General features: G+C 43.4%; 1 protein-coding gene across 1 annotated transcript in view; it reads right to left on the bottom strand.

The window, feature by feature from the left end:
• LOC103074314 (IQ and AAA domain-containing protein 1-like) overlaps positions 1-12,002 on the bottom strand; it is a gene marked incomplete at its 3' end in the record, with an annotated part of 93,537 nt that overhangs the window by 29,031 nt on the left and 52,504 nt on the right. The window contains exon 7 of the mRNA XM_007452917.1: positions 109-193. Coding sequence (XP_007452979.1) covers positions 109-193 — 85 coding nt within the window. The remainder of the gene's footprint in view (positions 1-108; positions 194-12,002) is intronic.

The following is a 12,002-nucleotide window of genomic DNA, read 5'->3' as shown; positions in this document are numbered from 1 at the left end:
GTAGGGAAATAACCAAGACCTAATAACACTGCAAAAGTCATTATCTCTAAAGTTTAAAGAAATGCGATTATGATATATTTACATTTTATTTCTCATGCATACTTGTACCTGTTGTCGTGTCTTGTTGGAAAAAATAATAGCGGAACCTCCTTCTTCTACTTTAGGGTAGTCGGGAAATGTGCCCGTTAAGCCCCTGAGGAGCAGAAAAGGCAGAATGAACATCCGTGAGCACAGCCCTCTCTGCTGCATTCCCCACTAGCTGGCTCTGGTCAAGTTCACTGAAATGAGTGATAGTTATTAGGAGAGGGGCCCCCTGCCAGTTGCTGGCCCGACATCCGGTCTCTAAGAAGCAGAAGGACCTGGTGACATTCAGGAACAGGTTTCCTTCCTCAAGGCAGTTGTGACTGTGAGACAGACACACCTCTCTTTGAAGCAGATTGTAATCTTCTGCCTTTTTTTCCCCTTTTTAATTACTGAGATACTCTGTGCTTGCGTTAAAAATGAAAAGACAGAAGCACAAACTATTTCTTCCTGTTTGAAATTTAGGATAAACACAGGATTTTGACATAAAACAGAAGCATGGCATTGTTCGAATTACAGATTTAGGACTAGTGCATGAAATACGCATGCACGCTTTAGATTTTAGCGAGTCTAAGGCCCCGTATGTTAAGAGTTCCGAATAGTAATTTTTTTTTCCTGTAACCATATAGTTTCTAGGTTTTAAAATGCAGACTTTGAAATTTAATGTTGAGGGATTTCAGAAGGGAAATGAAGTTAATTTTTCCAAGAGAAACTGACTTGGATACGAGTGTTATATTTATTCCACATATAGAAAGAAAAAACGACCAAGTTAGTTCCATTAATCCACAGAAGAACAGAATCTGAGGGTTAGAGGAGATGCCCATGCTCCAGATGACTCTGTAACAGCAGTTCTCAAACTTCTGGCCTTATTTGCTCTTGACACCCTTGACAATTTTTGATGATCCCCAAAAGTTTTTGTTTATGTGAGTTCTAGCTATTGATATTTACTGTATTAAACATTAAACCTGACACATTTCTAAAATATGCATTTTCATTAAAAAATAACAATGGTCTGTGTCTTTATTCCTGTTTTACCCCTAGGTTCTTCATAACATTTTTTTTTTCTTAAATTCCATATTTGCATACCGGCTTGGTGCTTTGTGACTGCCTGGAGGGGTGGGATAGGGAGGGTGGGAGGGAGGGAGATGCAGAGGGTAGAGATATGGGAACGTATGTATATGTATAACTGATTCACTTTGTTATAAAGCAGAAACTAACACACCATTGTAAAGCAATTATACCGCAATAAAGATGTTAAAAAAAAAATCACTTGATGACTGCCTGAAAAAAAAAAAAAAAAGAATACTAAAAAAATAAAATAAAATACGCTACAGAAAGAGTTGACATACTACTACAGCTCATGAGCCCACTGCATGTTTTTGTTTTGTTTTGCTTTGTTTTTCCACTGCCTGTTTTATGAATAAAGTTTTATTGGAACACAGCTACAAAAAAAAAAAACAATAAGAGGCCCGTTAGGTGTTCACATCAACAAAATTTTTAATGAAGAATGTATTTCCCAGAACAAAAAATATTAGTGAGAACAGTGTTACTGTTCTGGCTTAATGGAAGTTAGCAGGATGCTTATATCTGCTTCTGTATTCAATCTGTTAACAATACGTTGTTTTGGTCGAAGTATAGAAAGAAAATCTGGCCTCACACGATGTGTAATTGGAAAAGAGAAGAGAGTTTTAATCGCCTTTTAGACAGCTGTGAATATTCTGCTTTGATTCTACAGCACAACTTGACAAGTGGTAGCTTCCCAAAGGCTGGTGGTGATGTGGAATCTGAAAGCATGTCAAGAACTTTCCCTTCCCTGTCACATCAAAACCCATGTGCCTCTGCATTGAATAGGTCTTTCACCCCAAAATGACTTTGTGACATGATTTTGTAACATCTCGGTCACTTCAAAACTAATGATTCATTGACTTATGTGGCTCTTCCCAATGCTATACACATTTCACCGTACCAAAAATCACGTTCATTAATAACGCCACCAATCTCATACCCCGAAGCTAAGTAACGAGAAGCTCTCAGACTCACAGAGGTGACTACAAGGTTTCCAAAACTGTAATTCTCGCTAGAAAGCTTGGATTTTATTATTAGCAACAAATGCCCTCAGTTGTTTTCCTTCAGGCTCACTTGGTTCATTTTTGAGAAAATGTTGCCCCAAACCTGAGTCTGAATAGCCAGAGCGTCAGTCGTTTTCTCAAGGAAAAATGAGGTTCCAGAAAAAGTGTCTGGTTCAGTCTGAAGCTGGACAGGTGGCAGGTGCCCATGCTGAGCGGCCCTCATACTTTGGGGTGCAGCAGAAGGCAGCCACCTCACCTCCAGGTTCCTCACGTACAATTTTGAAAAGCTATGTATTTAAGGGTTGAGTCTTACAATTATTGTTTACGGTGTCCTCAAGGATATTGTTAAAGGAACTTTTGAAAAAGGCAGGTGCGTGACAGTGAAAACTGCGATGAGTCTGAATTGGGTCTGAATTGGGGTCACTGCGTTGGGTAGAGGTCGGCAGCCAGCACCTCCCTAACCGTCCCCACCACAGGGCGTTGGCCCCATGCCTTTCACAGACTGTTTCTCAAACATCTTAGGACAGTTACATCACTGTCTGGACAAAAATCTCTTAGGTCTCTTGAAACTCTCCTATGGGCTCATTCAGCAGGCACGTGACTCAGCTCCTCAGTATTGCTTTGAAAGGAACTGGACACAGTGCACTGCCTGGGGGTGGGGGTGGGGTTCTATGGACATATGCACCAGCAGTGGGGAAGTCGGGTGGTCACACACTACGTGTGCCACTCTGTCAATGGAGCTACCATGACTGCAGCTACTTGAGCGGCCTCGTGCACTCATCCATCCATCCATCCATCCATCCAACCATCCATCCATCCTTCTAGGCAACCATCCATTCAGGCACATAGTCAATCAACAAACATCTATGTAGTACCAACTAGATTCTGGATGTTGCAATGGAAGACAGTGATCTGAAGGTTAAAAGATGTCAGACCTCGTCCTCATGCAGCTTACACTCCACAACCACAGGGCTGATGCATAGATTTGGCCCCAGATCCTGCTTGTCTACGAGACTCATATCTCAAACCTTGTTAACTTGCCTGACGGAGTTCTGTCTTATGTGTGCATCATTCAGCCTACACGATCTTGGATAAAAACCAGAAATACAACTGAATTAAAAGTTAGGGCACTTTCCCTTCTTCACACCCACTCACCTTATTTCTTTGACAACCAACTTCACAAGCAATTCCATTGTAAAGTGTCATGTTTCATTGTAAAGCTTGAGTGTTTTTGAGGACTCAAAACAAATACTTTTAAAACATAAGTCACGTTGTGCCGTTTCTCTGCTCCAAGTTTGCCGAAACTCTCCCTCCAAATGAAATCAACGCCCACATAATCAGGTTAACCTATGGCCCGCTTTCCTGGGGACAGGCCCAGTTATGCATAATTAACAACAGCACCCCCTTTCATTCTTACAAGTCTCCTGGTTTGGATGGTGATTGACCAGGTTCCTGCACTTACTGCGGCTTCCCTGGTACTGCCCTGCTGCCTTCCTGCCTTCCCCCACCTTCTCATCATTCCAGTTGCTCTCCATCCACCCCGATGCTCCCTGCTCAGAGAGATGTTCACATTCCGAGAGAAAACACACACACCCACTCGCTTTAAGGTTTTGCTCAAATGTCATCATATCACAGAGGCCTTCCCTGACTACCTTGCATAAAGTACATGTCTGACCAAATAAAATAGGTTCCCTCTTATCTCACAACCAAAGGTCTTGCTGAGGGATGTGCATTTGGGATGGAGAAGAGAGGGGATGTTAAGTTGTTTCTGGGTGATTACCCCAGTTTCTCTTTGTAGCTTGGAATGTACTTTCATAGACGCGGGAATTCTTTTCTACTTAAAGGAAATGTTAACACAAAATCCTCTGCAAAATCATTACATGGTAAAAGATCCTGACGTGGTACGTGGTCATTATTTAAATCACAGCTTTCCCTCAATTATAGCTTGAATTTTAACTCCACAGACATTTGATTACCTTTGAACTTTCATCGTCTGGCTGATTTTCAAAGTTAACGTGCAGGCGTGTGCTAGTATCCTCCCTCCTGCGCCACTCCCTCCCCCGGCGCGCCACCAACTAATTTCCATTTGCCCTCAAATTGCTGCAATAGGCAAGGCCAAAGCAGGTTCTTCAAATGGGCAACCAAACCATTGGATGGACCACGTGATGCAGAAAATGGATCTCATCACATGGCTGCATGAAAAATCACCTGAACTATATACATTTCACCTGCATCTACAGAACAGGAGAAACGAGAAAGGTGAAAAACCACCCAAGAACACAAAGTTTGAGAAAGGGATCTGGAACTTGACAAGACAGGATTTACCAGATATTTCTGCACTCCTAGTCACCATTTAGTTACCACCAAGCACGTGCTGGCACGTCTCATGGGGATTACATTTTTTTTCTAAAAGCAAGAATTCAACTTTTTGGAACAATATTTAATTAGTATTAAGTATAATTTCCAAAAGATAAACTTCCAGGTACTCATTAAATCCCTTCCCTAAAAAGTATTTAGGAAGAGCAGTTCTCCTGGGTTCCCTTACCCTGATGCTCTCCACCCGGGCACCCCTTCCCATTAAAGTCTTTTGCTTTGTCAGTTAAAAAATAAAATAAAGTAAAATAAAACAGTAAAATAAAAGTATTTAGGAAAATTTTAATAGGAATGCTGAATATGAAATATATTATTTGTCAAACTTTAGATTTATCAACAAACTAGAGATTGTTGAATATCTTTCAAAAACAAGTGACACCTCCCTACCACTAAATTTGGATCTCCCCTGGAAACTTACAAAAGAAAGAAGCTGAGAAGCCACCAAGCCCCCCTCCCCACCAGAGATTTAGCCCTCTAAGTGATGGCACATGGCAGTTGCTCCAGGGTTGGAAAGCTCTAGTAATCTGACATTTCTTCCAGCTTCTTCTCTTGATACCAATCTTAGTTACTGACTCAGAAAGCATCCCATCCACATTTTATGATCAAAGTTATCTAGGATAACGGCCTCCAAGTCCACGGCTCTTAAGTGGGACCTGCACCATCTCTCCCCTAAAGGAGCTTCCAGGCAGGGTTCACGTGTGTAAAGCAATGACTCAATCCCCAGCCATCCCATCGTCTGATCCCAAACTGTTCCCACCTAATTTCCTCCCCAAACCCCCAACCAAACCCTTGGTCCAAACCTCCAGCCAAACCCTTGGTCCATGACTGGGTTTTCAATCTGTCTTTGGCCCTGCAGATGCGATGTGCGTCCTGCACATCTTGTAGCCTAAGTGAAGAACTCCTGCCTGAGGCACTGTGGAAGCCTGTCTCCACTCTGACTGAGGCCAGAGGCAAACAGGCCTGCCCCCTACCTAATCTCACACAGGGAGGTGGGAGGTAGCCCACATTTTATCTTGTACAAGTAGCGTTTGTCTGGCAACTGCGTGACTCGGGCAATGATGTTGCCATTTCCTTTTTGTGCCTGAAAAATGGCTTCACGGTCCGGAGGCAGGCGCCTGGGCTCTGCGGCAGAGCACTCCGACACCGAGGTGCCAGCCTGGCCCGTCCAAGCATCAAAAGTCCCATCAATTCAGGTGACCTTAGTTCACACCTCACAGGCATCTCCTAACAGCAGCAACCTGTTCTTGAAAGTCAGGATGCTCTGGGCAGGATGCTGATGGCTCATTACTTTAAATGGAAAGAATTAAAATTCGGTATAACTACAACCCCCTGTCCCAGCCAATTATTCTGGGGCCGGGGGTGGGGAGGGTGTGCCCATGATGGAAGTACAAAGAGAAAAGCCCTGGTCGCTTCCTGGAAAGAACAGAATTCAAACACAAACCCACCAGACAGTTCTGAGTGCCCCCTGCAGTCTGTTTCACCTATCACACCAACGCATTGGCTTTCCTCTTCCTCGGACCCTTTATGGGTTCTGGATGTAAAATGGAAGCCCAATTTGAATTTGCCTTTCTTTAGCTGCTACTGAGGTTGGCACTTTGCTACCTGCTATGTGCATGTGCATTTGTGTAACTGTCTCCTTACCTCTTGGACCCACTTATTTAGCAGAAATGATTGTCGACTGTGTGTTTGTTGCATGCAGGTTTACAAAGCGTTTTCACACACGCTTTTCACAAATTGTTTCTCATTTCATCCTTACAGAAATTCTGTGAGATAAGCACCTTTGTCCATTTTGCAAAGGAGGAAGTTGGAAAATCCACGAGTTTAAGTGACTTTTCCAAAGGCAAACGGTTCCTTACCGAAGTGCCTCAATTCTAACCTTGGGATTCTGCCTAGAAGCCCTGGATGTCTCTACTAATCAGTCACTTACTGGCTTTGCATAAACCCTTAGACAATGGATTCCTTAATTCTTTAGCTATCAAGTTTGTGTTATATACCTTTCACATGTACACAACTTTTAACCCAACAATTCCACTATTGGGAATCCTTACTGAAGTAAAAGCAGAGCTATTTCGTGATGCACAATTTGTACTATAGCAAAAGCTGTAAAAAATAAAAATTGTAATAAGAAACTGCAAATAATCACCCAATGGGGAATGCTTATGTAATTATGGTAAAGCCCCACTGTGGAATCCAGCATCAGGACTAGACTTCACCTGTTCCTCTTTACCTTTTCACCACCAGCACTTAATAAATACTTAGGTGGATGAATAAATTCAATTCTCATAAAGACTAGTCTGCTCTATGTGGACAGAGGGGATGCTAAAGATAGAATATTAAGGGGAAAGACTGGGCTGGGGAGCGACCTGGGTTATCAAAAGGAAAGGGGACAGGAGAGCCTTGTGTGCCTGTGTTTATGTTTGCAGGTGCAGGAGGAACGCGTACACTGTCCACCTGGCTTAGCTCAGAAACGGGGCCTGGAGGGAGGAGACCGTTCATTGTTTTCTGTACATACTTCAGTACTGCTTTCCTTGCTATGACAAATAGAAATCATGTTTGTAATTAAATAAAATGGTAAGGTAAAATAATGCACAATAAAAAATAAATTTTATTTTTGTTTGACTCCCTTTTTTGTCTTATTTTAGGGTTTGATTTTTATAAAGACCTTGTAATTTTTACAGCCAGCGGAAAACATTTTGTTTCCATAGTTAGAAAATTGTGACCTTTCTCTAGGGAAGTTAAGTTCTCCATTCAGCTTTCAACTGCTTGTTGGCTTTAGCAATTAAGGCAATCTAGTTATTGCAAGTATATTTTTTTCCATTCTTATTACTTTTTAAACTTAATTTGTCATATGCTATTTATTTCCATTTATGTTTGTCAGTTCCTGGGCTCTCTACTTTGTTTCACTGATTTATGCTTGTGCTTTTATATTAGTGTAATGCATTTATATCAATACCTTATTTTTCTTCATAATATTCTTGAAAATAAAGTGTCATCTGTTCTTCCTTATGGTTCTTATGTCCTTATTTTAATCCTAATGACTTTAATAATTATGTTTTCAAGTCCAATAAATAATCCTGTTGGGACTTTAATTGAAATTGTGTCCTCTCTATAAATTACCCAGAGCAACCATGTCATCTTTCTGTTTAGCCAGAAACATGGCACGTCTCACCATTTATTCAAGTCTTTTAAAATTTCTTCCTTTTAACATTTATAGACTGCTTAAACTTTCATATACTTCTCTTTCACACTTAGTCTGTGGTTGATTTTTAAAAACTACATTTTGCTACATTTTAAAAAATATTGTTTCCTCTTGACATCATTATATTGATAATAATTTATATTACGGCACTAATTATTAGGGGACAAAGTCATCTATAGTTTCCTTTCCTTTTGTGGGATGACCTATAGTGTTTCCTCATTAAGTGTATACTTCTCTTTTGTTTTAAATAATACTTGATGTTTCATTCATTCATTCACTCATTTAGAACTACGTGCCAGACACCGTACTAGGCACAGGGAAAAAGCAGTAAACAGAAGATTTAAAAAATCCTTGTTTTTATTCAGTTTACATTTTATTATGCTAAGAATTAACCCTTGTCTTTGTTTTTAAATTTTTACAATATGAAGTGGGCGTTCCATTTCATCAAATAATTTTTTTGCATGACCTGAAATGATAATATTGTTTTTCCTGATGTACATAATATTGCATTCTCCTACCACTGAACTATTTATATTCCTAGGAATAAACACGTGTGTCTAACTTTGAATGACTTGGAAACCTAGAAGTCCTATCTGAAACAACAAGTGAGTCAGAAAAATCAAAACACAAACAAGTTGGAAATGAATCAAGAAAAATAATCATGACACATAATTTTCTATCCTGCAGAATGAGGATTCAGTAACATAAGTGGAAGCCTCTAATTTCCCTTCTCCCAGATTTCATTAGAGGAAACAACAAAACATGCACTGGGGACAGTCTGGGGAGCAGAAACTGTGGAAGCATATCTCCCAGGCACTAGAATCCCTGTGGAGGAGGCCCCTGGTCACGGCGATGCTCCAAGAAGGAGGTGCCCCTGGGCTGCCCCAAGAAAAGCCAAGATTGTCAGTGGCCACGGGACACGGAGCCCGAACTTGCCTTTCTGGAGAGGAAAGGGAGCCACTTTTTAAGGCAGGGTCAAGACCTGCCTTAGGTTTCTGAAGGATGATTCTTCCTCTCTGTGTCCACAGACTCTGAGGCAGCCCCTGAGTTCTCGGTGTCTTGGTGTCCACAACTTTGTGTCTCTCCTTCCTTTTGAGTAGGGCTGGGACCCAGGACTGGCTTGTAGCCAACAGAACACAGGAAGCATGAGGACAGGATGTCACTTGCCTGATGGTTCTCCACGGCTGTAATTCCCACCTCTCTCCCAGACTCTCTTGCTGGCTTCGGTGAAGCAAGCTGCCATGGTGAGAGGCCCACCTGGCAAGGAGCCGGGGGCGGCCTCCAGCCAACAGCAAAGAACCGAGGACCACAGCCAGGAGAGCATGGAAGCAGATGAGACCTTGACTGCAGCCTTGTGAGACCTTGAGCAGAGGATGCTGCTAAGCCCAGACTCCTGACTCACAGAGACCGTGGGAGCTGCAGTGGGTGTGGTTTTTAAGTCACTAAGTTTGCAAGTCTGAGTGATAACTGTTACGTACGCAGCAATAGGTGGTGAATACACTGTCCTCATCTGGAAAACAGATTTCGGGGAGCCCGGGTGGTTGCGCAGAGGTGGGTTCATCAGGCTGGGGCTGATGCAGCTCAGACCCCAGGTGGTGGTGAAGTCAGAGGCCTGAGAGGTCAGTGGGCCTGGGGCATATCTGGAAGGTAGAGCCAATGGGATTTTCTGGCCGACTGCAGGCTGGGCTTAGAGAAGATGAAGAGTCGGGGTGACGATAAGAGACTGGACAGGTGGGTTCACATCTGCTGGGGTGGGAGGCTGTATGGGGAAGCTTTGGGAGGATAAGATGCCAGTGCACTTCTGGATGTGTGGAGCCTGAGATGCCGCCCGCGCCCCCCAACCCAAGTGCATCTCTGTGGGGATACTGAGTAGGCAGCGGGATCCGCACGTCTGAAGTTTAGGAGAGTGAGCGCTCCGGGCTGGGGACTCGCATTTGGGAGTCAGCCAAACAGGGATGGAGTGGAACACTGTGAGCCTGGATGAGGTTACCATGGACACCGGGAGGGGCAGGGAACAGAGGGAGGCAAGGCCTAGGCCCTGGGCCTCTGGCTGTTAAGAGGAGGGACCAGCAATGCGTTTGGGTATATTTTGTGTCCGAGGATTTTTCTCCTCTCTTTTCAGATTACTGGACTGTCATTTATATCACGTGACCAAAATCAGCCTCAAGACGGGATTTGTTGGGCAAAGTTGATGATTTCACGAGCAGCAGCGGCTCCTTCAAGTCAAGTGGCCTGTCCAGCTGGAAAGGCCGAGGTCCTAGGATCCCACTGGGCAGATTCCACTCTATATTGGCTGCTGGCTCTCTCCTATAAACTGAATGGCTTAAAGGAGACGACCTTGGATCTACTTAAAACGCAGTAGGGCTTCCCTGGTGGCGCAGTGGTTGGGAGTCCGCCTGCCGATGCAGGGGACATGGGTTTGTGCCCCGGTCCGGGAAGATCCCACATGCCACGGAGCGGCTGGGCCCATGAGCCATGGCCGCTGGGCCTGCGCGTCCGGAGCCTGTGCTCTGCAACGGGAGAGGCCACAACAGTGAGACGCCCGCGTACCAAAAAAAAAAAAAAAAAAAAAAAAAGCAATGTTATTTCTGGATAACCTGATCTAGTGACCGCACTGAAATGATTTGCAAAGAAGCTTCCATGGTAACATATTCCTTTTTAAACACTATGCGCTCAGAACTTGATGTCATGGTCTCCTTTAATCCTCCCAACAGCCCTGTGAGGTGGGTGCTATTTTTGCCGTCAACATTTTTCAGATGAGAAAACTGAAACTTAGCAAGTTTCACCGGCTGCCCCAGCAGAACCAAGCTTGGAGCAGGTCAAGAACCTGCAGGCTCCGTTCCCCTGCCGGGCACTTTACACAGGCAGAGCTGCGCTGACAGCCAAGGAAGGCGCATGGGTGCTTTAGGTTCCAATAACAAAGCTGTAGGAACTTCCCTGGTGGTCCAGTGGTTAAGTCTTTGCCTTCCAGTGCAGGGGGTGTGGCTTTGGTCCCTGGTTGGGAGCTAGGATCCCACATGCCTCGCGGCCAAGAAAAAAAGAAACACAAAAAACCCCAAAAACATGAAACTGAAGCAATACTGTAACAAATTCAATAAAGACTTTAAAAATGGTCTGCATCAAAAAAATAAAAAATAAATAAAAATAAAAATAAAGCGGGCTGCTCCCACTAATCAGAGGTGTGATTTGAGCAAATCGCTCCATCACTGTGGAGGCTGGTAGGTTTCCCTGTCCTCCAAATGATGCTGTTGAACTAGGTTTATTCATTCGTCATTAAAAAGTAAGTAATGTGTGTCTATCAATCAGACAATTTCTAAAGTTCCTTTCAGCTCTAGAAGCTATAATTCATATATGACAATGTTAATGGGGGAAGGGCAATGTTAAGTTCTTACAGAATATTCAATGATTAATGTTACTTTCTTATAAAAATCACCTTCAACAGACCTACCTGCCTTTATATTCTTTTATTTAAGGGAGCCTGAAGAGAAAAACACCCATGCCTTCTATGTTTCAGTTAGCAAACGTGAGGCACAGAACATCTGGTAAAGTTAGAGCTGATTAAAAATTTATGCATATTGTCAAAAATTCTTTCACAAATGTGAAAAGGAGCAGCTCTAGAGTCTGCAGTGATTTAGAAAGCAGAACTACTAAAATGATGAATTTTTCCCCTGAGCTCTGATACTGAGCTTGAACGGTCCCACCGTTTCAGATGCCCAGGGCAGAGATTTATCTGTGTTTCACCAAGTATGAAAAATATATGGATGGAGGGGTTTCCGGCCGGTCTCCCCCAAGTCATCCAGCTACCTCCCTTCATGTCAGCAGGCTCATAAATTTCTCCTGCGTTCTAAAGAAAGCAGCTTGTGCCACCGCACAGAAGCCTCCAAAAGTGTCACTTGCTGCCTATAAATTCACTTACACTCAATAAAGGCAATTGGCTACACATGGACTTAATTACCATGGCCCTCGTTGGGAAACTGAGGGGTTTGCCATCTCTCAAAGCAGAGGTGGAAAAAGTCGTGTGCAAAGCAAGGCGATTTCTCAGTGGCACATTACAAAATCTGATTTATTCATTGACGGTTCTACTTATTAGTGGGCTATGATTAGCAGTTACTATTCCAGAAGGAAGCTTCCTTCTTTTTTTTTTTTTTTTTGTTTTTGTTTTTTTTTGCGGTACGCGGCCCTCTCACTGTTGTGACCTCTCCCGTTGCGGAGCACAGGCTCCGGACGCGCAGGCTCAGCGGCCATGGCTCAAGGGCCCAGCTGCTCCGCGGCACGTGGGA

The sequence above is a fragment of the Lipotes vexillifer genome, unplaced genomic scaffold (assembly GCF_000442215.2).
Source record: "Lipotes vexillifer unplaced genomic scaffold, Lipotes_vexillifer_v1.1 scaffold652, whole genome shotgun sequence".
Taxonomy (NCBI): Eukaryota; Metazoa; Chordata; class Mammalia; order Artiodactyla; family Lipotidae; genus Lipotes; species Lipotes vexillifer.
The sequence above is the reverse complement of the archived record's forward strand: the minus strand, read 5'-3'. Positions and strand labels throughout refer to the sequence as shown.